The sequence below is a fragment of the Carcharodon carcharias genome, chromosome 1 (assembly GCF_017639515.1).
Source record: "Carcharodon carcharias isolate sCarCar2 chromosome 1, sCarCar2.pri, whole genome shotgun sequence".
NCBI lineage: Eukaryota > Metazoa > Chordata > Chondrichthyes > Lamniformes > Lamnidae > Carcharodon > Carcharodon carcharias.
The window spans coordinates 73,605,033-73,631,355 of NC_054467.1; the positions used below are offsets into that span (position 1 = coordinate 73,605,033).

General features: G+C 39.0%; 1 protein-coding gene across 3 annotated transcripts in view; it reads right to left on the reverse strand.

Moving 5' to 3' along the window:
- Positions 1–26,323, reverse strand: part of LOC121278687 (protein transport protein Sec24B-like) — a 111,550-nt gene that overhangs the window by 40,973 nt on the left and 44,254 nt on the right. For all 3 annotated transcript variants that reach the window (XM_041189050.1, XM_041189034.1, XM_041189043.1), the window contains 11 exons: positions 24,943–25,127; positions 23,363–23,547; positions 19,419–19,521; positions 17,826–17,952; positions 15,760–15,869; positions 15,184–15,296; positions 14,289–14,407; positions 11,346–11,401; positions 6,700–6,906; positions 4,532–4,655; positions 2,045–2,203 (listed from right to left, as the gene is read on the reverse strand). In XM_041189050.1, the coding sequence (XP_041044984.1) occupies positions 2,045–2,203; positions 4,532–4,655; positions 6,700–6,906; positions 11,346–11,401; positions 14,289–14,407; positions 15,184–15,296; positions 15,760–15,869; positions 17,826–17,952; positions 19,419–19,521; positions 23,363–23,547; positions 24,943–25,127 (1,488 nt within the window). The remainder of the gene's footprint in view (positions 1–2,044; positions 2,204–4,531; positions 4,656–6,699; positions 6,907–11,345; positions 11,402–14,288; positions 14,408–15,183; positions 15,297–15,759; positions 15,870–17,825; positions 17,953–19,418; positions 19,522–23,362; positions 23,548–24,942; positions 25,128–26,323) is intronic.

Here is a 26,323-nt window from a genome sequence, read left to right on the forward strand (position 1 = left end):
TTCTTAATTAGCACATTCGTTTAGATAATATCACCAACTTCAACACCTCTGTGTTCTTTTGATCTTTTGTCTGTGACATCTTTTGATTATCTGCTCCTATCACTGCTTGCTTGTCCCTACAACCACACCCCCCTCCACTTCTCTCCCCCCACCTTAAACCAGCTTATATTTCACCCCTCTCCTTGGATTCACCTAGTTCTGTTGAAGGGTCATGAGGACTCGAAGCGTCAACTCTTTTCTTCTCTGCCGATGCTGCCCCACCCATTGTACTGTTTGGAAGGAAGTTCCAAGATTTTGAGCCAGCGACAGTGAAGGAATGATGATATAGTTCCAAGTCAGGCTGGTGTGTGGCTTGGAAGTGGTGGTGTTCCCAGGCATCTGCTACCCTTGTCCTTCTAAGCGGTAGAGGCCATGAGTTTGGACGGTGCTGTCGAAGGAGCTTTGGTGAGTTGCTGCAGTGCATCTTGTAGATAGTACACACTGCTGTAACTGTGCATCAGTGGTCAAGGAAATGAATGTTGAAGTTGGTGGATGGGGTGCCTCCCAAGTGGGCTGCTTTGTCTTGGATGATGTTGAGCTTTGCGTGTGTTGTTGGAGCTGCACTCCTCCAGGAAAGTGGAGAGTATTCCATCACACTCTTGCTTTGTGCCTTGCGGATGACGGACAGGCTCATTCCATTAGCAATGCTTCTGCCGCATCCTCCAGATTCAATAGGAGGGCCATTGAACAAATGCAAGGTGTCCTTTTTAAAGCCAGCTGCATAAACATTCAGGCAAAACTCCTGCAAAATCAACTATGAGGCAGTGGACACTATGTCTGAATGGCTGAAACCCATCTCCCCTGCCAGACCCTGTCTTCTCAACTCTCAAAAGGCAAGCATTCCAAGGGAGAACAAAGAAAACACTTTAAAGGTGCTGAAGAAGCAGCACTGACATTAATGACTGGGAGGAGCTTATCGTTCAAAATGGCAACAATTTGTCTATCAAGCTTCGAGGCCAAACATCCTAATGATCAGAGGGGTGGCAAAGGAGGAAAGTAAAGGAAGCAAGTGCCGTACTCTGGATCCCACTAGCTCATGGGCTGTCCTGCCTCATGTGCCCAAAGGTCTGTGGTTCAAGAATCAGCCTGTTCAGTCACATGTAACATTGCAACCGAGTAGACGTCATCCTCAAATTGAGAGACAGCCAATGAGTCTTGTCTGTGCCAGGAAATTATGGGTCAAAACCCACTCCAGAGATTTGAGCACAAAAAATCCAAACTGACATTCCAGTGCAGTACTGAGGGAGCGATGTCCTGCCAGAAATGCTGCCTTTAGAATGAGATGTTAAAGCTGAGGACATATTTGTTCCCACACTTTTCTTTTTCCCTCATTTCTTTTTATAGGTTTCCTCTGTACTTTCTAAATTGAACTTGGTTTTCTACTGTACTTCGGGTCAGTTAGCTCAGTTGGCTAGATGACTACAATGTGATGCAGAACGATGCCAACAACATGGGTACTATTCCTTGGCAGCTGTGGTAGTTTATGGAAGTCTGCCTCCTTGCCTTGCCCCACATTTAATGTGGAGTGGTGCCTCTCAAGCCACATAACCAATTGTCACTCTCTCTAATGGACAGGGATGCCTATGGTCCTATGATACCTATGGATTACGGCTAATTACCATTTGCTCTCTCAGATGTACATAAAAGATCACATGGCTCTATTTCGAAGAACAGTCTGTCCTGGCCAATATTTGTCCCTCAATCAACATTGCAAATATAGGTTATCTGGTCATTACTACATTCTTATTTGTGGGGGCTTATTGTGTACAAATTGGCTGCCACCTTTCTTACATTATAATAGTGACTACATTTCAAAACTAGCTCATTGACTGCAAAGTGCTTTGGGAATTCTGTGATCATGAACGGCATTATATAAATGCAAGTCTTTCTTTTCTCTTTTACAAGGCAATGAGAAATATTTTTGTAAAGAATTATGCAACAGTGTAACAAAAATATATACAATCCATATAACTATCATAACTACATATACAGAATAAAATATTACCTTTGGTACAACGTATCCTCATAACTGCCTCAAAGCCAATTTTTCTAATGAGATATCGTTTGAGGTCTTTCTGAAACTTCTCAGCCTGGGCAGGATTGTGAATGTGATGGAATGATGGATAATAGAAGACTGAACCGGCAGAATATTTTGACATACAAGCTGTGGAAAACATCAGATTTGTAATAAAATAGGTTTAAAATTTGCTATTGTTCACTGGCAGTGAATATGCAAAGTCTTTTGCAAGTACAATTATTTGTTGAGAAATAAATAATTGTAATTAAAGTGCTGAGAATAATAACATCAGTGTATGCACGTATACAAAACAGTGCAGAAATGTTTCTGAAAGAGGCGACAAAATAAAAATAACTAATTTACTAAAGTAATTAGAAGATGCACCCTAAGTTTTTTCAGCAGGGCAAATATTGTTTTCTGCAGTTCTTACTTTAGTTATTTTTCTGATTGTCATCTTTTCTATTTTTATTTCTCCATCATAATTCTTACAATTTCTTCATGTTGCTATTTTTGCTTTTTCATTTCAATTTTCTTATCTGTTTCCCTTTGGTTCATCTTTTCTCTTCTAAAATTCAGAATTTTGCTTTTGGAATTTTTTCTCTTTATTCTTTCATGGAATAAGGGCACTACCAGCAAGGCTGGCATTTGTTGCTCATCCCTAAGTGCCCTTGAGCTAAGCCATTTCAGAGGGCAGTTAAGAGTCAATCGCATTGCTGTTGGTCTGGAGTCACATATAGGCCAAGGATGGCAAATTTCCTTCCCTAAAGGACATTTGTGAACCAGATGGATTTTTACAACAATGGATGACATGGTCGCCATTACTGAGACTAGTTTTATATTCCATATTTATTCAATGAATTTCAATTCCACCAGCTGACATTGTAGGATTTGAACCAATGTCCCAAGGGTATTAGCCTGAGCCTCCATATTACTAGTAGTGACATTAACACTACGCCACTGTCTCCCCATAATGACTGGTAGAAAGAGGATTTAATTTTTCAGTAACTATGATGTTTATGAGCCATTACATACAGAATATAAAAGGTTTAATAGGAATAGTATATTAGCAGAACCATCAGGCCACCACAAAGTACATAACCCTTCTCATAAACTACAGGAAACCAGATTGAGCGCTGCTACAAGTGAACCAAGTAACTTCTGAGATATTACACCCAAAACAGCAGAGGATTTCATTATTAGATGTAAATCAATCAGATCAAGACCTGTACCAAATACTAACACCCCCCAATTCTAACATCTCTTGCAACCAGATTATTCAGCAATATTCTGTTAAATCAAATTAACTTATTCAAGTGCAGAGTTTCTGAAACACAAGTTATTTTAAGCAAATAACATAACAAATGACAAGTTATCAGAATAAAGAACAAATAGGATTGAGTGCTTTATCTTCACTTTGTTTTTCATAACCTTTTTGTGTATCTTTTAAACCCTTTGTTCAATATCAAGATGAAAACAGCACTACAATGCATCTTAGAAAAATATTAGATTATATAACTGCAGTAAAGCCTGCATTAAGTAATTAACATTCTGGGCAAGTTTTACATCGGAGTTACACCAGCTCTCCAAAGGGATATCAGGCATATGATATGCCTTTTCAAATATGGATAGGCAGCTTATAATTAGACAAATAACATAAATGCATCATATAATGTATTTCTCTCATTGGCACCTTATCAACATAGCACACAAAGGGCAGCAATGCATTCCAGGGCCAGAACTGTTTTGACTGGCAGGGGGCAGAGTTACACTTTAAATTCTCTGAACAGGGGTTGCACTGAATACAATATAATCAATTAAACTCTTCAATTCTGCACTTTGAAATCTGGAAAATAGCTTTCCCTTTCACCTGCCATTGAGGTCAGCAGCCAGCTCCCATTCTTGCAGGTTTCCCAGCAGACCAGGACAGTAACTGTTCCAATTATCCCTAATAGTCCGATCCCAGAAAAAATGGTTGGATTGCAGGGTACATTCTACGGTGGGAAGAACACTGACCTTGCTAAAAAGGAGCTGTAACTTCACTGGAGTGTAATTAGATGGCTAATTATATATATATATATATATATATATGTATTATGTAATGGTAGAACATCTTTTCTATGATTGTAGGTTTATCTTGTAACACAAATTTAGTGATCTTTGGTGAATCATCAAGGTTCAGCGTGCAGTCTCCAGGCTTCTTCAATAAATTAAGTTCTCTAATGACTTTCTTATCGTCAGTTGGTACTTTGGGGTTTTTAAATAGCTGTGCGTCATTAATCTTTGATAACTGCAATGATAAGTCCCGCCCAATCCTTGGTTTAAATATTTAAAAAAAAGCTCCGGCCTGTGAAAGTATTGAGTCAACTTAAAAAATAATAGGTTGAACCCTATTGGTTCAAAGAAAGATATTTCTTAATTCATTTGTCAATTATATTACATACATCATTTAATGGTCATGAAAAAGTGTTATCTTACCAAGCGAAGCCATGTCGGTGTATTGTCCACTCAGTAGAAACAGATCCACTGCCACCTGCTGGCCTGAACAGTCCAAGGCAAACTTTTTATAAAAGTCTGTGGCTGGCGCAAGGTGTTGCACACCCTTAATTGAAATTAAATAGTTAGTATCTCATATTTTCTAATTAAACTGTAAATTAGAAAGTAACCCTTGAAAATAATATTACCTGCCTGAGTATGTTCTTTTTTAAAATCATACTTTTGAGTATTGGTCATTAAAATGTCAAAAGCAATAGGATTGTTTCATTAAAGGCTTTTGCTTTGAGATGATACTCACATTATCCACCCTCCCTCACTAAATGGATCACATCGCTGCTAGATCACAAATTCTTTTTGTGAAGATTCAATTCTTTCTTGTTTATTGATTTAAAAAAATAGTTGTTGTGAGCTGCCTTAAGTAGAACCTCTTAGCAACAGCACAGCCAGCCACAAATTCCAAAGTCTGAGTTCATTAGTCAATCGTTTGCAGTTGACCCCAGGTGCCTTTGATCCAAGCAGCTGTGATGAGACATTAGGCACAAAAGAAATATTGACGACTACGACCATTTGGTCCATCTTGGTTCATTCATCCAGAAAGATCCCACAGACTTCCCTCTACCTGTTCAGCCCCCATCCCCATCATGGCATCCAATTGTTTTATGGATAATTCTTAGTGTTTCAACTCTATAGCTCTTCTATTCCAGATGTTCATCACTGTCTGAAGAACACTTTCCTGAACTCGTTTTTAAATTTGCCTTTCACCAGTCGAACCTGTGCTGTTGTCCTATTCTCATGGTTTAGTCAGAAGCAATTTTCCAGTTTTAACTTTCAGTTGTTTACTAGTACAAGGTAACTAAAATGAGGGTCAGGTTAAGATGCTTGAATCATGAGAGACTAGAAAAAATAAGCTCTTTTTAATAGAACCAAGAATCTCAATAAGTTCTGATAGTAGCGTTCAAAATTATGAAGGGGTTTAAGGTCAGCAGGCAAAACCTGATCGATGAGTTGGATAGATTTAGGATCATCACCAGAAGAACAAAGAGGAAAGAGCGTGGGAATTTTTTTTTATGCGGAAGATTGTCAGGGCTTGGACTTGGTTAAAGTAAAAATGATTCTATATGCAACAATTGACTCATTATTATGGGACAAAAAATAAGAAATAGAGATTTAAGGCTGACATGTATTAAAGATCTTTGCATTCCTTTTTGTAGTACTTTTGCAGTAATTTTTGTCCATTCCATTTCATACAATAAAGTCACACTAGCTTTAACTTATCAAAGTCACATTCATCAATTACTCGCTTGCCACATTCATGCATGTAAAATTATGGCTCCGATCTCTTCGCCAGGGTAAGCAAGGCAGGCACAGCAAATTCCCTCATGGCTGACGCGACTTTGCCGTCATAATTCTAGAGTGTGCAGTAAGTTGCCTCACCAACAAACACGGGCACAGCAACTGCCATGATTGATGCTCCAGCAGGGAATCGTTAAAATCTGGTGATAGACAGTATGTCCAACCCCACAGATGCAGGTAAAATGGTGCAAGGTGGGGGCTGAGTTCAGCAGTTTGCAAACATGATAGTTTGAACCAGAAAGCAGAAGTTCTTTACTCAAAGATTGCCAGCAGCAATACCTGGGAGACTGATTGATCATTCTGAGAGATAACTGGGCAATCAGGGACCTCTGCGTTTCAATCAGAAATGATGGAGCAGATTACACACCCGTGGATCATAAAACATTAAATATATTCAAGCTCATTTGTAGCATGTGTACTACAAGTTTCCATGTGTCAGTGCACTCAAGTTTAATCTATGAAGCATTTTCACAATATGGTACCATTCATGTTGCAGAGTATCAACCAATTAAATGCAGTAACATTTCAGACTGCAGCAAAGGTCACGTGACCAACTCTCCAGGAATAATCCCAACTGGAATTGGCAACCCTATTCCTAAAGGATAATTCTTACTGAAGTGTTCTGTTGCCCACTGTACTACATGCCCTTTCTTTTCCATTGTCTGAAGATCTCAGGGAATCCTTGAGGTTATTCAGAGTTGCTTGGCCCCAAAAATGGAGTGTGGAGTGATGCACAGTTACCTATATATTATCTTTAAAGTAAGACTCTTTTCCATTTGGCATGAAAAACTGATTACCTTTGTGGTGGATCTCTGGTTAGGATCTTCCCTTGATAGAAGACGACCCACACCTACAGATGGTAGCTGCGTCTGAAACACAGATATGCGCCCCCCTGTCGCAGACATAAGTTTAAACGCAGCCTGCAGAGCAGGGCCCAATGCACTATGGGTCTCTCTTGTGTTGGTGAACATTGTGGGCAATGCTTTCAATAAATCTTTAATAAGCTACAAGTAAAACAAAAACATATTTCATAAATAACAGGGTAAAAAAGGACATATGCAACTACTGACAAATATTTAGCAAAGATCTACAGTAATTATTTTTCCCTCAGTAACATTCAAGTGACAATAAACATCAATGGCAGTTCTACAATCAAGAAGCCTGACAATGTACCAGTGACTTCTGCATATCTTGTACAGCGGAACTAAAAGGGGACATTCAATGAAATACAATATCACCTAGGATAATTCTGCAGGGTTATTGTACACTATGTCTACACAAGAACCAGTGGAGTACTATATGAATTCCCTCAGCAATAAAGGCAGGTCAGATTGCTTCATGTAGCTAAAAACAAGGAGAGGAATACCTTGCTGTGTCGTTATGCTATTGGACAGGAGGCGAGGGAAAAGCAGTGAGTTTTGGATACACCAGATGATGCCAACATCACAACAAGAAGTCAAAGATGAACACACAGATACGGAACCAATAAAACAGCTGCCTCCTATAGTAATTACACACAGGGGAAATAAAAACTGCATTTTTTCATATTTGTTTTTTGTTCCTCCAAAAGAATGATTTTTTTCTGTATAGAACCCCTTAAGTATTGAAATCCTCCCTTTTGTGCTTTCATAGAATTTACTGCATCAGTGCTTTTGCAGCAGAGAAGACAACTTTGATTCATTGACGCTTAAAAAAAATGTACATAATTATCTTGTTGATGTATCCGAAAATCCCGGTGGGCGTGTGTGTGAACCAGTTTTTGTTTGCACGTAATTGGTATATTTTCTTTTGTATAAACTCAGATTGTTAGAAATGCATTCAGTGCTCCCTTGGTAGGCCAGCAAGTTTAACCATTAAGCAGCTGAACCATACAGATCAAGCTGGCTGATCTCAGTTTTGTAGTGATGGAGGTGGTTGCCCTAGGCTGCAAGTGGAAGGAGAAGTAGAAGCAAGAGAATTAAACAGTCAGGCATTCAGCTCCCAAATACTATTCAACGGCCTGTGTTGGAAATGAGCATGCATGAAGAACAGACAAGGGCAGGGTCAAATGTGGCTGTTGCCAGTTATTGCCACTCACATGAACAGGTACTGGGTAGTGGGGGGAACCCACAGAAAGTATGAAAGGGGCAGAGAAGGCGGGAATGATTTTTAAAAAATATTAAAATAAACGAGTGAAACCTAGCTGCTTATATTTTAACCAGACTGGCAATTCCTACCTAGGTTCTAATTTTTAAACCAATCTCATTAGCATATATATTAACATTCTGCAATCATTCCGCCTATTTGAGTGTTAAAAAGTTTAAATGTCTTCATTTTGTTGCATATTTTTCTTTGGGATGTTTATAATGATCAAACATTTGTATGTGATGTCAATAAAGATGTGCCAAGGAAAGCGATCCAAAAAATAAATCCTAGTATAATTTAGAGCCCATTTCTGGGTAGTGCTAGATTGTTAAATTGAGAAATAATTTTGTTCTATCACTAACACATCAATACACAATAGCTTATTTCTATTAAAGAAATCTTGCACTGGATGTCAGTTTTCAAATAAACATTAAATTCTTTTTAAAGCTTATTTTCACATTTTACACAGTTTAGATCATTTTTGTTATAGATCAGTCTGATGAGCAATTATGACTAGAAAGTGACATACTATTGAAATACTATCCAAATAAGATTTGATTTATTTCTGTTTTCTAGACCAATTACCGTCCCCTCTCAACCTGAGAAATCTTTGCCTCCACCCCAAACACCATACACAGTGGGTTTCTGTGCAATTTATAAAGTAGGAAGCAGCACTGAAAGCAGTGATCAGTAAGATTGTAAGATAATCATCTCCTTGAATTCTGGTTTTCCAGGCTTCTCTCGTCACTATGACTCCTTTGTCTCTTTAAACATGTTTCTCTTACTTGAAAAGAGTACAGTAAAATATACTAACATTTACGACAAAAATGCATCAATGATGAGCAAGAACCAGAGCCAAGTACCCCAATTATGCAACTGCAACATATCTGGCAGTGTAATGGTTAGGCACAGATGCAGACAGTTGGACTTTCTGAATTCCAAGCAGCAACCAACTTGTCTGATCAGTCAAGCACTACTGTTACTCCCACAAGGCTAAGGCACATCAAAAAGCTATACATAGAAGTTTAACACCTAGAAAAACCAATCTGAATATCTCACATATGTACTAATTCACAAAATAAAATTATAAGACTAATATTACATATTTTCTATCTTTTTTTTGTTGTGCAGGCATGGAAGTGCACATTAAACGTGCAATTCTGAAGTATAGCAAAATACGTAAACCAGTCAATAGAATGCTCCAGCAGATACCAGGGCTCACTAGAAGCTCTGGTCAATGAGTGCTTCTTATGTCTGTCTCCCTAGCTGCAGTAGCTCCTGCATGATAACTGGTTCCTGCCCTTGCTTCTTTTCAAAAAAGGTGGACAAGGTAAGCTTGCTCCTCCATCAAAAGATTGGTCCAAGCATTTAAAGCCATCTGAAACAGTTGTTTAATGAAGGCTTTATCTGACAAATCTGCATTATTGGGGATAATTTTTAAAATTTCAAATCCAAACCCAATCACCCTACTTCCGGTTTTAATGGAGGTGGTATCAGGTTCAGGCAATCAATTTGCTCTCAGGAGCTGCATGAAAACCATTTAAAGAAGTTACATAGCTCCAATTCAACAAGATTTCTATTTTTAAACTGCTGTCAGTCAGGTTTCAGCAAAGCAGCATCAGAAAGCTGATAGTTAAAAGGAGGCATGGAGGACTGGATCTATCAGGTAAGTGCCTTTACAGCACCTCCTGTGGACCAGGAGAGCAGTTCTTACCAGGACAGTTAAGCTAATCCTGTAAACCCAGCACCCCCCACCCCCACCCAACAACCCCACCCCCAATCTCTACTATCTGCCCTTCCCCTCAGCAATTTGACTAGACCCCCACCTACACAACGCTGTGACACATCCTACAGGGACTCGGTAAATACCAAAGCCATTGTATCTTTTCTCTTGGAAAGTACCAGGATTTCACAGAGTCATTGTCAGACATGGGTGAACCACACAGGCTGTTTTTGAGGAGTCAACCCTTCCTTCTTTAAAGACCTGTGTTAACACTAAATTTCTTAGAATTTATTAACATGCACAATTTCTGGCACGGTAGCATTTTATTTAAACATGAATAGAATAAAATATCATCTTATTTCAGCATGCCATAGGTTTGGCACAGTCAAATGCATAGTGAACAATGCCTTGTGCCTGGGGGAAACATGTTGTCTCTCTGAAGTGTAAGTAAATGGGTGCATGGCAAAGCAGTGCTTCATTTACCTCTTTAATGCACTGATTATAACTCCTGAAATATTAACTACAGGTGTCAGGAAGAGCCCTGGAGAATAAAACTTGAGGAAAGATGAAATGGTAGCTATCCTGCCTAGGTTAGTTTGCCTGGGTCATGCACTTCCTGCATTCTCTGTTACCAGAAATCCTTTTCTAGGTTGTCCCGCACCATGTAAGAAACAAAGGCTGCTACACCATTCTGAGGCTGAAAGGTCCAGTACAACTGTCTAGGCTTGTCAGTGTTACGCTGAAACTTTGAAATAGTGCCTTTCCTTAATAAAACAAACACTCAAATCTATAAATAATTAATTCCATTCAAATCAATCCCACTGTAAGAAAAATACACAAATCTTTAGATTGCCCTTCAGGTATTTACGAAGTGTTAAAAAAATGTGGCTTAACTTTCAAAAACACACTTTATTATAGAGGCAAGACTGAAATAATAGCGAAAGAGACAAAACTTATTGTTTTCTTACTCATTAATTTATCATACAACTGAAGAGAAATTAAATATTTTGATTTATATAGCACCTTATCATTTTATCAAAGCATCGCAAAGCACCCAGACAATAAATTACTTTTATAGAGCACTGAATTCAGGCAAATACAGCAGCCACTCTGTAACATTAAAAGCCCCACAAACAGCAATCAGATAAATGGCCAGTTAATCTGTTTTTTGAATGAGGGAAGGATACTGTCCAGGACTCAGGGAGAGCTCATTTTTTTCCTCTGAGTTGTGCCAAGGGAGCTTTTATATTCACCTTCCAATCAGAATAGGGAGGCATCTGGCTCATCTAAAGTACTATGGTGCGGGATACTGTTCCTCTCAGTACTGCACCAAAGTGCCAGCCAAATGTTATGAACTCAAGTCCTGGTGTTGGATTTCAACTTACAACCCAGAGGTAAGAATGCTATCAACTGCTCCAAGCTGGCATATGACTACCTGCTTTATGAAGCTTTGCCCATGGTGGAAAATAGTTTTCAGTAAAATGGTAGATTTGCATTAGCTGTAATTGATAGCACTACCACAGCATTCAAAACATTCTTTAAAAAAATGGAAGGATGTTAAATTTTAATCATAAATTCTCTTTCCCTTTTGCCTACCTCCTTGCTTTCATATAGGTTTACCATCAAGCTGTCTGGAGTAGGTATGAAGATATCTGCAGAAGAAAGTCTTCATCAATTTTTGTGAGAAAAATACAAAATTTAACCTGCAAGTAAGTAACTAGACAGGGTCAACTAAATAATACAACTTCTAAAAATATATTTCTGCATGCTTTACAACCTACACCAAAGTTTGCCACCTGGACTGCATTACCCATGGTAGCAGACGTGATACTTGGGTGCAGCAGTCGCATATTACAAGGTTCAACAGTGCTAATGCTAGCATAATTAAGTAAGAATCTCTTGAAGCCAACTGAAGGAAGGATCAGAGGCTGGCCAGGAAAGCATTTGAATAGTCAGGCTAGGAAGGAACAGAAAAGTGTTTTAGAAGATGGGCTGAGGTAGGGGTGAAAGTGGGCAATGTTAGAGGTGGAAGAAGGTGATCTTTATAATGCAAGAGGCTATGGGGTCAGAAATACAACTCAGTCAAATAGGACAAATTGGCTGCCAACAGAAGTGTTCGAGAGGTAAGCTAGGAGTTGTCACCAAACATGTGGAAGCTGAGCCCATGTCTGCAGACAATGTCACCGAGGGACATAATTTGGATGAGGAAGGGGAGGGCTCAAGCATAGAATCCCAGAGGAATGCCAGAGATATGAGCAGAGGAAGAGAAACCATTTTTTGGAGATGTTTGTCTACATTTGGAGGGTAAGCATAGAGTCAAGCAGTCCTGAAGGAAGATGAGGTGTAAAAATGCATCATAGTTACAATGGATATCATCTGCAGCTTGGATTTGAGCCTTTTTACTCGGAAGTGGGGGAGAAATTACAGAAACCTGATTGGGGAGATTCAAACAAGGAGTTGCAGCAAAGATGAAAACAGGATTTTTGGGGTGGGGGAACAGCAACACATTCAAGGACTTTGCCATGGAAAGAGGGGTTGGAGTTGAGGTAATAGTTTAAGGAAAGAGGGGTCAAGGGTGTTTCTCTTATTGAAGAGGAGGCTGGTGACAACTGTTTTATTTAAAGAAAGGGAAACAATTCCCGAAGAAGGAACCATTCACAATGACAACAGCCTGGAGGTCAGGAAGGGAACTTGGGTAGTCAGCAGTTTAGTGAGAATGGGGTCAAGAAAGCAAGAGCTGAGATTTAAGGTCCCAGCCTTAGCAACAAAGACATCCATGAAGTCCTTTGCCCTTGTTAAATAATAAAACGTTAAAAGGAATAGCGAAGACAGACTTGGGGCATACATACACAAATCTTAGAAGGGGGAGGATAAGATGATTAAAAACAATTGGGTCTTAGCTTGAATTAATAGGGGTACTGAATACAAAAGCAAGTGGATAATAATAAACTTGTACAAATTACTAATTATACTGCTATTAGAATATTAGGGAGGATTTTCACTTCACTGCACCCTGGGACAAAGTGGCATTCCCCAGGCACAGTGAATAGGAAAAGGGGCAGTGACTTAAGGAAGGCCATGATTTCCCGTCACCCTGGATTTCCTGGAGCTTTCTCGTGACATCAGCAACACAGGCTCATTATAACGAGGCTGGAGGTGTTGGCCTGGTGTGCTGGCTCATTTTCCTCCATAAAGTACTGTTGCAACTGAGCACCAGCCTAAATTTGTTGATCACAAAGGTCTGCCATGCACCCACAGGGTAAAGGTCGAAGAATAAGCAGACAAGTTAGAAATTTATTTATTGACATATATTCTCCCTCTTCCCCTCATTGAGGTGGGGGTCACATTGCCAAACACACAAAATTTTCAAGTGATACTCGTGACAGTGATGGCTACTTTGTAGCCCGGAGGGATTTTGCTATGGATTTAGGCCTGATCAATTTATTCATACTTATAAAAAGCAAAATCATTGGATTTTTTATTTCCCACTTCCTGTCTTCTCCCAAATATTTCATAAACATAAACGCTCCATTTCTTCATTGCCCAAGAAAAGCAGGGGACATTCCTCCCACTTTTCGTGCATGCCAGGAGCACGATGGGTAAAAATACTTGAACTTTGAGAGCTTGGACAGATTATTTTAACCAACAATATTTGAAAGTACTATTGGTAATGTCACTGGCACAGGAAACCCTGATGGTACGAACAATAATGAACAGGTTACTTTCACTTAGTTTTGCAAGATTAATTGCTTTCCTTAAAGCCAATACCCTGTGGTGCCATTACAAATGACTGCAAAAATTCCAACTCCTTTTGATCAAGCTTTTCAAGAGCCACTTATCCTAAAAACACACAAAATAGAAGTTACAGTAGGCCATTTGGCCCTTCAAACTGCTGCACCATTCAACAAGATAATGACTGATCTTCTACACCAATTCCACCTTCCTGCACTAACCCCATATATCCCTTAATTCCCTTAGTACTTACTTACTTATTTCCCTTAGGAGAGCTCTGGTAGTCTCTTATTCTGGAGTAGGCAACGTCCTCTATTTCAGGTAATCTCACTTGCTGAAAATAGTACTTCTCACATTGATATAAGGTCCATTATGTAGGATGGACCATTCCCTCGTGCTAAGCATGACTCCAGCATCATCCTACATCCCTTTTAGGTGCCAGGCTGATAAATTCAGTGGGTTTGATTTTCACTGGCGTTGTTTCTTTGATGAGGCTAATATGTCTAAAGCTATGTTTTCAAACAGCAGTTTTCTTTTTACACAATTTCATTATTCTATGGAAACTTCAGCATTATGTCCATCTCAGTTCAGTACCTGTCAATCCAGAAACATCCTCAAGTTGAGCAGTTCTACTGAATACACTTGCTGGCAAAACTGGTATTTGAACATGTAGAAGAAGAATACTAAACAGTACCAAGCACCAGCAGGTATTCTGAAACCAACATTACTTTATGAAAGGCTTACTCCCACAATACAACAAATGAACCAAAGTTTGGTTATAATTGAAAAACACGGTTTCAGCTGTACCTTCAATATCTGACACAATCAACATTTGAGGCTGCGATAACCCTTCCTGCAGATTGAAGAAGTGAACTGTGCTGTCAAATGTAATAAATCCTATCCTGGTCCTTGAATCTCCCGGTAACCTTAAAAAGATATATTTATATACATGTATTAGCACATTCAACATTGGTCATAATCTTTAAATAAACAAATTTCTCTTATACCAATAAGTCACAAGTTACTATGAAGAAGATATTGCAATACAGTATGAGATATCTTCTTGGGCTTGTACTCAAATCCATCATCGGATATTTAAAGATTTATAAGAACTAAATTATTGTATGGGAAATTAAATTTCATTCAAAGAAAAGTTTTAAAATGCATTTTAAGGCAAACAGGCAGGAACACATGCTATGAAGTTTGTTAACTGTATGTATTGGGGTATAAAATTATAAGGAGTTTAGAGAGAGTGGATAGGAAAGACCTATTTCCCTTAGTAGAGAAGCCAATAACCAAGGGTCGTAGATTTAAAGTGATTGGTAGAAGGATTAGAGGGGAGATAAAAAGAAACTTTTCAACCCAGAGGGTGGTAAAAGCAGAAACAACGCTCATCACATTTACTTGGATATGCATTTAAAGTGCTGTAACCTGCAGGCCAACGGACCAAGAGCTGGAAAGTGGGATTAGCTAAGTCTTTATCAGCCAGCACAGGCATGATGGGCCAAATGGCCTTCTTCTGTGTCGCACATTTTCTACTTTTTATAACTGTAAACTAAAGCGATTTGAATTGCAACTGTACAAGGCATTTTCACTTATGTCCTTTTGGGCTTCATAATCTGGGAACAAATTGTGAAACGAATTGCTGTTTATATGTTCCACTTATCTCACTTGCACAATGCATTTAAAAAGGCACTCTTACTTGTCAAAGTTTTCTAACAATGACTGACAACAAATGTCCAGGTATCCTGATTCCACTGCATTATGGGAAACATCAAAAACGAAGAGGTAGACAGCAGGTTGAGGAGGTCGCAACTGTAAAGAAAACATTTTGGACATTGAAAGGTGTATACCTTAGACTACATGAAATATTAAAACATACAATTTTGATTTTAAATCTTTTCAACTTGATTGCAATGCACTATTATGTACGAAGTGCACACTTTTAACAATACAGTAAAGTTCCGCCGTTCGCCCGGGGAGGGGAGGCATTCTGTTCCCATGAAATTTCGCGAAGGTAAAATCGCGAATGGCAAACATACGCATGTGCAGAGATGGCACGTGCGCAGTGCACAATTTCTATGTGGGAAAGGTGAGAAGTTTAACATTCTAAATCACGGATGAGTGAAGTTTTGGGTCTGCGAACTGCGATTGGGTGCACAAACACATTTACGGGGGTAAACAAATTTGCAATAGAGGGAGGTCGCAAACAGCAGGAGTTGACCATATATAGACAGGAATATCTGTTAATTTAGTTCCTCAAAATGCAGCATTTTACCATATAATCTGAAGAAGCAATGAACTCCACAGTTGCAGTTTGAACCTCTGGTCGTTTGTGTGGTTCACCATAGGAGCGTGTCAAAGGATTATACATAAATTCTTCAGGTACTGAAATTTAAAACAAAGTGAAATATTTTGTTTAATTTGCAAAAGTACAATATAGTTAGTTATTCTAATATATGCAAGTAGCTTCCCAAATGCTAATAACTTCTTTGGCAAACAGGACATTACTCTGCATACATGCTGGGAGACTTGAAATCTAATAATGACACCAAGCCAAAATACAAAGGGTAGCAGATGCCATTCCAAGGTCTAGAGCACTTGAACTGCCCTGCTGCAGGGAAATGGTCTGAATGAGTTACTCAACCCATAGAAGGGATAGGCCTTAGAAACAAAACAAAAAGGATGAGGAAAGGCCATTTTCTTCATTAAAGTTCATCATTTTAATACCCTAACACTCTCATTATAGTATAGAATCATCGATTGGCTACAGCACAGGAGGCCACCATTCGGTCCAGTGTGTCCATCTGTGCAAGAGCAATTCACCTGGTCCCACTCCCTGCCTTTTCCCCATAGCCCTGCAAATATTTCCTCAAGATAATGATCCACTTCTCTTTTGAAAGCCATGATTAAATCTGCCTCAACCATACTCTCAGGTAGTGTGTGTTAACATTAAATCCAGAACAATTACTGAGATTGCTTCAGTCAAGTAGAACGCAGCAGTCATGTAGAGTGCGGCTCCCAACAAACTAAGCTAGAAAAAGCACGACAGTCAAGAAGAAAGTGAACCTCAATTCAGAGTAATGCAGGAGCTTCATCTAGCCTCTCTCTGCATATCTTTAGTATTTTGATTTTATTGCCCCATCTGGCAGATTGTTCTAAACATTTATTATTTTGTAAAACTGTTACACCTAATCAATGTTCCCGTCGTGCAGCAGTCTGGAAGGTTCCACACAGGTCTTGGCAAATAAAGACTGTGACAAATAACATGCAGGCATGGGAACTAAAAAATTTAAAGGGACCGCAGACTGTAAAAAAAAAACCTGGCTACGCACAACAACTAAATTTTAAAGAGGATATTGTTCCTAATATCAGTTTTATTATACTTCATTAATAGATATCCCCCAATCCGGTTTTCCTGGTTTACTTTGAAGTAATGCTTACTGCTTAGCATATCCACACCATTTAATATCCTATGACTCGGGTCCCATTCTCATTCAGGTGGAGCGCCAGTCTCAGCAGTACAGCTCCTTCCTGTCCCAGTACTGGTGCCAGTGGCCAAGAAACGAGATCCCTCTTTGCTACACTCTTTCAGTTATGCATTCACTTTCCTTATCTGCTTCTCCCTATGTAAATTAGCATGTTGCTTGTTTAGTCATCCAGAGGTCCCATTAGGATCTGCTTTTTAGTTTAGCTCTTAGTTTCTCAAACACCTTTAGCAGGACCTCTAGTTTAGATAAGGGGGTTGCCCAAGACAGAGGTGAGGAGAAATTTCTTCTCTCAGAGGGCTGAGTGTCTTTGGAACTCTCTTTCTCAAAAGGCAGTGGAAGCAAAGTCTTTGAATATTTTTAAGGCAAAGGTAGATAGATTCTTGATAAGTAATGGGGTGAAAGATTATTGGGGGTATGTAGGAATGTAGAGTTGAGGTAACAATCAGAACAGCCACGATCTTATTGAGTGGCAGAGCAAACTTGAAGGGCCGAGTGGCTGACTCCTCCTAATTTGTATGTTCATATGAATTCCCTAGCAATATTTTGTCAAAAAATTGAACCACTGTTGCTTTTTATAGAAAAACTTGTATACTATGACTGGAGGGAAAGGATCACAGAGCAAACTGAAATTGGGGAGATAAATGGAATCCTTTTTGTCACTGTGAGAATGATAGGCTTACCCTTTTTGTGGGCTTTTGTAGGCTTTGGAATGAATCCAAGTATTTTAATAATCCTAAAATCCTTAATTGTAAAATTGAACTTTATTTTCATATGAACAACAACTTAGATCTTTCATATGTTAAGATAACCCCAAATGACACCAAACCAAACAAAGGAACATTTGCTAACTTACCATCATTGACTCGATAGCACAGATTACATTTCCACCTCCTTTGATCAAGGAAGGATACAAATGGGTTAATGTACGTTCTGCAGGTTCGGCATCTGACGATGGTGCTGGACGTAATCACAGGCAAATGCTAAATTATCAATGAAATCAATCATTAGCATTAAGCAGAAATTCTAGCTGTTCTCATAAAAAAAAGAAAATTTTGGTAACTGAAATAGAAACAGTAAAAGACAATTCCACACACTAGGCAAGGCTAATAAAATATTGTTAACAGTACTTCCAGAGGGATTCTATGAGAAGAAATTCATGCACAGGCAGGTTTGGTTGCTTACTTGTCTGTGGAACCCATTAGGCACAATATTCCTCTCAGTGGATGCCAGTGGGTTTAACAACAATTTTAATGTTGATTAATCAACTTATGGAGAAGCCTTAATTAATCCCTTTGGCAGAAGTAAATCAATACAAAATTATGTTTATATCAAATGTACTTCAAACATATAGTGACTGTTTTCCTTACTTATCACCCGAATATTTAGAAGCAGTGGCTAAAATTCTTCAGAGAACTTGCAAATCTGAGTGGTGGGGGTGCAGCATGTTCCAGATTATTTAGAAAATATTTATTCTGAAAGGCATTTAAAAAAAAATTGTAAAGTGGCTGCTTGAACTTTTGCTTTGGGATTTCCTTCTACATTATATTCTGGCTCACCAAGTAAGGAAAATTTAGCTTAGTGTTACAAGGGGCAGAACTGAGTTCTATCTCAATACAAAGAAAAACAACACAAGCAGTTAAAGAGTCACACTTACAATAAGAGGGATTGTAAAACTCGACTTCCTTTAGTGCTGAGTGGAAGATTAAAAAGGACAGAGAAAATCCAAGGACGTTTTTTTTCAAATGTTGACAGTCAAATTTAAATTTTAGTCATGGGGAGAACAAATAACAATTTAAATACAGCAAAAAAATAAAACTAGGATGGAAATACAATACACAAAGTGTGTAATTAAATAATGAGATGGGAGCATTAAGCTTCTGCCTTGCACGATGAGCTGCTGTCTCCATTAGGGCAGTGCTTCCACCAATTATAATGGCTGTAGAAATTCAAAAGTATTATTCATCTGTAATAGAAAATAGAAAAGGGAGTTTCTTGCCATCTTTACCTCTAGTGGCAGGGACACTAAGAAAAGAGGTCATCCTAACCAGTGGGTATTTTTGACTAACCTGGCAGCAGCAGCTCTCTGCGCCCCATTATTATATAATGAAGGTGATAGACCGAACAATATTGTACACTTATGCAAAATTGTTTTTCATGCAAGTGTTTAGGCTGATACTGATATTCTCCTTGCAGTTGCTTTTCCAAAATCATTTCATAAAACTTTCATTCTTCTACTTGCTAATATTCTTGCATGCTAACAAAGATCAGTATGGCCTATTATCAGTACTGACCACAATAAGAGGCAGTATTGGTTGAACAGGTCATTACTAGCAGCAGTTCTGTATTGAACATTTTGAGCACCAATACTGTCATTTAGTTGCACTACGAAATATAATATGGGGTGAAAGAGTACCATTATACACACCAAATAAAAAAAGTTGATTACCGTCAAGTCTCTGAAAGGATGGAGTAATAATCCAAGAGGAAGTTTTGCTTTGCTCAGCAAAGCCTGGGTCTGAGGGATATTCATCAGAGTGCACCGGAATAAGCTGAGATAAAAAATATCGAAATAATCAAATCAGGCACAACCCCAATATAGGATAAATCCTAGGGTAAAATATTCTATTGTTTTTCTACTCAATATGTTGCTTTTAGTGATAACTTTTGTTTTTAGTATGCATATGCTAGGCGAAAAAGTTTACAGTGTGCCTGAAATTGAGGAGGTAGAAGTGGGTATGTCAAATTTTACATCAGCCATTTCTCATTGCCTACACATAAAGGTTCAGCTTCAGCAAAAGCTTAAAACTTCACTATCATATACTTTCTTTATGTTCCTCAGGATGAGGAATTTACTGCAGGAGAATGAAACACTTTTCAGTGAGCTTCTAGTGTCAGCTTTAGTAGAATTAGATACAAGAAAAATCATTCTGTTGCAATCTCAACAGCACACTTCTGAATGTACCAGTGCAACATTTTTCATTCACCATAGCAACCTTCCTGTGCTCTTGAATACGGTTGCAATAAGTGCAATTTCATGTTGTGGTGCTCTACATAGCTGTGTCGAGGCTTCCCAGGCTTCTTTCTTGAAGGATCTTTAAAAAGTCAGCAAATATAAGAAAAAACCTTATCCCATTTGATATGATTCGAATACAGGTCCCAGAACTGATGGTCAAATTCCTACCAAGAAACGAGCAGTGCAGCACACAAGGCCCAGAATTGGTTGGGAGATTGATGTAATGACTCCAAACCCAAAAAACTGAACACTAATTTGAAATTTAGAAGATCTGGTTACCAATTATGGGACATTATTAACATAGCCCATAATCTAAAATGCTGTGGATGCATGTGCACATGCATGGCAGAAATGTGACCTTTCACATGAGTGCAACAACATTCTGTTTGAACATGAGGGTTAAATGAACAAAGATTTTTTTTCCTTGCAAAGGAAATAGTACATTTTTAAATTTATAGTTTTGAAAGAAAGCTTTTATAACTAGGTAATCTTTAGTCTTGCCCAAAGATCTTTGCAGAACTCTGAAATCTTGTATCCCTAAAGCAATCCATTCATTTGTGGGAATCATTTGATCCTTAAGTTCCAGTAAACATTTATTTAACAAGCATATTCAAAAAGTGAAGCATTGCAAAAATATTGATTGCCAATGGTTTTGTCAGCTCTGCGCCTTCAATTCAGTCAGAAAGTGGAATGAACAATATTAAGCATCACAAGCTTAAACCAATTTTACCTTTGGAATACCACAATTTACAACCTGCTCCTTTACTCTCAAAACCTTCCTTATTATTCTAAGCTTTGCAAAGCATGGTTAGAATCAGAGGTTGCACTTAACTTGCATACAGCTATAAACATGCACAGTTGGAATTACAATGAAAATATAATCACACATCATAAATTGTTTATTGTCACAACTGAATTGAATGTTTTACGTTTTGCAAACCTGGGAAGGAAACTTAATCAATAGCACAATTACAATTTTCCAGCTACTGTTGGTTATAACCAATACACTGGATTATCAGTTCCGACAGAAGGTTATCAACCTGAAATATTAACTCTGTTTCTCGTTCCACAGATGCTGACAGACCTGAACATTTTCAGCATTTTGTTTTTATTTCGGGTTTCCAGTATCTGCAGTATTTTGCTTATGCATTGGATTTTATAAAGCTAAAAAAAAACAATTTTAACATGGGGAAGAACGTAAAATACACAATATTAATGAAATTCAGTAACGGTAACCCCAGAGAATAATGAAACAAAAACAAAAAATACTGGAAAAACTCAGCGGGCTGAATTTTGCCTTTGATGAGGGGGAAGGCAGCTGATCGCCGCAGCTGAAACGGGCCCCGCTGCCATTTTAAGTGGGCGGGCCAATTAAGGCCCGCCCAGCGTGATGCCTGACGGGAAGCGCTTCCCGTGCAGGCGGGTGGGGATTCCACAAATGCAAGAATGCGAGAAAGAGCGCACATCTCCCTGAGGCTAAGTGGTGCCTCAGAGAGATCGCTGAAAGGTTGTCAAATTTTAAAAATAAAAAAATCATTAACATGTCCCCCTCATGTAGATGGGACATGTTAATAAATTGCACAAAAACTTTAATAAACTTTTTAAAAACCGACATGAAACCTCATCCTGCCGGGGGATGAGGTTTCATGTTTTTTCAGAAGCCCGCCGGGGCTCCTGGCCTGCCCGCCAACCTTTAACTACTCTGTCAATGGCCTCAATTGGCTCTTGACAGGTCGGCAGGCGGACTGCCTTCCTGCAGTCGGACTGTGCCCCCGCCTTCCTGAATATTTATATGGGGCAGGATGACGTCAGGGGTTCCGCTCCCAACTCGCTGACGGAAAAATTCAGCTCAGCAGGTCTGACAGCATCTGTGGAAAGAAAGACAGAGCTAACATTTCGAGCCCTTATGACTCTTCTTCAGAGCTAAAGGGAAATAAAAATGTGGTGAAATATATACTGTTTAAAGGTGGGTGTGGGACAGGTGAAGCTGGATAGAAGGCCAATGATAGGTGGAGGCAAAGGAGAGATTGCAAATGATGTCATAAACAAAAGGTCGAAGGGGTGTTGATGGTGGTGATAGTGGTTAAGGAGGTCCTGATGGTGACATTAAAAGTAGAAAGCAGGATGAGCAAGTGACAGATGGCCCGAGTGGGGATGGGAAAAAAGATTGGAATAGGCTAAAAGGTGGGGATAAAACAATGAATAAAAATGGAAACAAATTTTTAAAAATATTAAAAATAGGTGGGAAAAATTATATATGTGTATATATAAAAATTTAAAAAAACATTTGAAATAAGGAGATCAAAAAGGGGTGAGGATGGAGGAGAGAGTTCATGGCCTAAAGTTGTTGAACTCAATATTAAGTCCGGAAGGCTGTAAAGTGCCTATTCGGAAGATGAGATGCGGTTCCTCCAGCTTGCATTGAGCTTCACTGGAACACTGCAGCAGGCCAAGGATGGACATGTGGGCATGAGAGCAGGGTGGTGTGTTGAAATGGCAAGCGACAGGGAGGTTTGGGTCATGCTTGTGGACAGCTTCCTGCCCGTTGCTTGCGGACAGTTTCCTGCCCGTCGCTTGCCATTTCAACACACTATCCTGCTCTCATGTCCACATGACCGTCCTTGGCATGTTGTAATGTTTCAGTGAAGCTCAACGCAAACTGGAGGAACAACTCCCCATCTTACAGCCTTCCGGACTTAACATTGAGTTCAACAACTTCAGACCATGAACTCTCTCCTCCATCCTCACCCCTTTTTGATCCCTTTTCAAATATTTATTTTAAAATTTTTATATATGCACGCATATATCATTTTCCCTGCCTACTTTTTTATTTTTAAAACATTTATTTCAATTTTTATTCATTGTTTTATCCCCACCTTTTAGCCTATTTTGATCTTTTTTCCCACACCATCCCCTCCCCCCCACCCCACCTCCACTCGGGCCATTTGTCATTTACTCATTCTGCTTTCTACTCTTAATGTCGCCATTAGCACCTCCTTTAGCCAGTATCACCACCATCAACACCTCTTTGACCTTTTGTTTTGATACATTTTGCAATCTCTCCTTTACCTCCACCCATCACTGGCCCTATACCCAGCTTCACCTGTCCAACCCCCTTTAAACTGTATATATTTCACCATACTTTTACTTCTCTTTAGTTCTGAAGAAGTCATACAGACTCAAAAAGTTAGCTCTGTCTTTCTCTCCACAGATGATGTCAGGCCTGCTGAGTTTTTCAAGCACTTTTTGTTTTTGTTTCAGATTTACAGCATCTGCAGTATTTTGCCTTTATTCCAGTGAATATCGTGCAGATCAAAGCTGAGGAACAACAAAAATGCTTCACTTGCAAGAGTAAATATGATTCTTGGTTGACTTACTCTGGGCTGCAGTTAAGCTTTTTCAGCTCTGGACTTAAATTGGATTGAGGGCTCAGGATTGGTACAGGTGGAAGAATATTCCGTTCTTGAAGCAGACTGACTTGCCTAAGGGCTTCAGCCTGCCGATTATTCCGAAAGGTTAGCCCCTCCATGGACGACGACAGCTGATTAACACTGGAAAAAGGCTGCAATTAAATAAAAAGCAGTTTCATCTGATTTTACATTTTAACTTCAGCATCCATTTTTCCATTATAAACTGAAATTAAACACAAGCTCTTTAATATTAATTCATTTCATCATTATTGAAATGTTGAACCTCCTTATTAAAAATCTGTTGGAATATCTAAATACCCAAAGACATTAAGATTGCCAGTTTGAAGGGGATACTTCAGTTACAATTCACAACTATATAGCATATGAACTAGGATCAATCTTATTGTACATCTGCAACCAATTTTGGTTTTTCATGAAATTTTCAAAAAATATTCAGGCAACTAAAAATTGGCATAGAATATTTTCCTTATGCAAATAGTTTCAAATAATCATGTTAGATTTTATTTTGATACAATGATTAGCCATGCCAAATTTGTTCTTTTGATGAAGGTCAGCAAGGCAGAATCAAGCAGATTACTTAAAATTTGGACTTGATTTTAAAAAGCTTTACTAGAAGCAAATTAATTTATACCACTCAAGTCCAGTGTAATGCGAAGATGCATTTCCAGTCTAGATGTGACAGAAACGTGCACAGTATCAAGCTTCTCTTTTTTCCAGGAGGAGAGAACGTGTTACAATGCAAATCTGACACATCTCCACAAACAGGTTTACTTCCAAACCAAAGTTTCCAACAAAGAAACAGACCAACTAAGGTGTCCCAACTTTGTGGGTCCTAAAGCTGAATGAAGTAACACAGATATTTTAATATTTTTGTACTACCACGTTCCCACTTCCTCATCTGCAGTGAAAATACCCATAATGTAAAATATTTTACACTTGCATAACTTTGGACGATTCCAGCAATTGTCCCACTCCCCGTACCCACAATCTACCAGAAACTGAGAAATTCATCCAAGTCAATAACAAATCTCCTTTTCTGAAACATCAAAGTGGGTAGGGTTCTCACCCTCAAAAATTTCAGAATTTCAACAAAGAAACAGATCATTCAGCCCAAAAGTGCTGTGTCAATGTTATGTTTCTTCCTACTTTACTTCCCCATATCAATGGATCCTTTTATTTCTTTTACCCCCATGTACTTATCTGGATTACGTGCAGCAATAATACGCATTCCTGGATCCATTAACTTACAAAATGCTGGAAAGTAAGGAACAGGCAGATGCAAAAAATGCAGGTAAATAACTGGTCACAACTTTTGAATATAACAGCAATTGCACAAAAATGAAGAGATTTCCTCACAAAAATACTGCCCTTATTGACAGAAAATGCCAAAGATTCCCCATCTTTTCCTCCACCTCCCCAGCATACGCATTTGGGGGGGAGTGGTGGCAGGTGTGAGAGATTAAGAAGAGGTTGTGTTGAGATAACTTACAACTTCATCATAAGACTAAGATAAATACAAGTCCTACCTGAGTAAACTGCTGAGGTCCTGGAGAATATCCTGGGCTAGTGGGTGGACCCACAGATTGTGAAGGAGAAGCTACGTTCTGGTAGGCTGGTTGGAGAGTTGGATATGCGTAACCAAATGGTTTAGTGCTCTTCAATGGACGTGGATCAGAAGGAGCGGGGAATGTGGTAGCTGAAGATGTTGAGTCTGCAAAAATCGAAGCATGAAAATATAATTACAATAATATACAAAGAAAGAGAGAGCTTGTATTTACATAGTGTCTGTCATGATTTCAAGGCAACCTAAAGCACTTCATTGCAATGAAGTATAGCGACAGGTGTAATGCAGCAAAACATGTTAGCATAGTGCAACAAACAACAATGAAATAATGACAAGATAATCTAGTTTTAGTGTTTTTTGTTGACAGATAATCAGGGCACTAAATATGACCAGGTAACAATGAAAGGCTTCTTGTACTTAGAATTTTATTCGAAAAGTTATCACTCCTAAATCTGCAGTAATTTTTTAAATATTTACTTTTGGAATATGGGAGTTGATGGTAAAGCCAACAGTTATCCCCCATCCCCAACTGCCCTTGAGAAGGTGGTCTTTGAAACTCTGTAGTCCATGTCCATAGTGCTGGTAGGGAGGGAGTTTGAGGATTTTGACCCAACGACATTGAAGGAACAGCAATATAGTTTTAAGTCAGGATGGTATGTGGCTTGGAGGGGAACTTGCAGGTGGTGGCGTTCCCATGCTTGGGCTACCCTTGTTCTTCTTAGTAGAGGTTGTGGGTTTGAAAGGTGGTGTCAAAGGAGGCTTTGTGAGTTGCTGCAGTGAATCTTGTAGATGTTACATACTGCTGGTAGTATGCGTTGGTGATGCGGGGAGTAAATGTTTAAGATGATGGATGGTGTGCTGATCAAGCGGACTGACTTGCCCTGGATAGTACTGAGCTTCTTGAGTGCTGGTGGAGCAGCACCCATCCAGGAAAGTGGAGAGAATTCCATTACATTCTTGACTTGTGCCTTGTAGATGGTGGACAGGCTTTAGGGAGTGAGGAGGTGAATTATTTGCTGCAGGATTCCTAGCCTCTTACCGCTCTTGTAGCCACAGCATTTATATGCCTGGCCCACTTAAGTTTCTGGTCAATGATAAACTCCAGGATGTTGATGGCAGGGGATTCAGCGACGATCATGTCATTAAACGTCATGGGGAAATGGTTAATTCTCTCTTGTGGGAGATGGTCACTGACTGGCACTTGTATGGCACAAGTATTACTTGCCACTTATTAGCCCAAGCTTGACTGTCGTCCAGATCCTGCTGCATATAGACACAGATGGCTTCATTATCTGAGGAGTTGCTTTTGATACTGAACTCTGTGCAATCATCAGCGAACATCT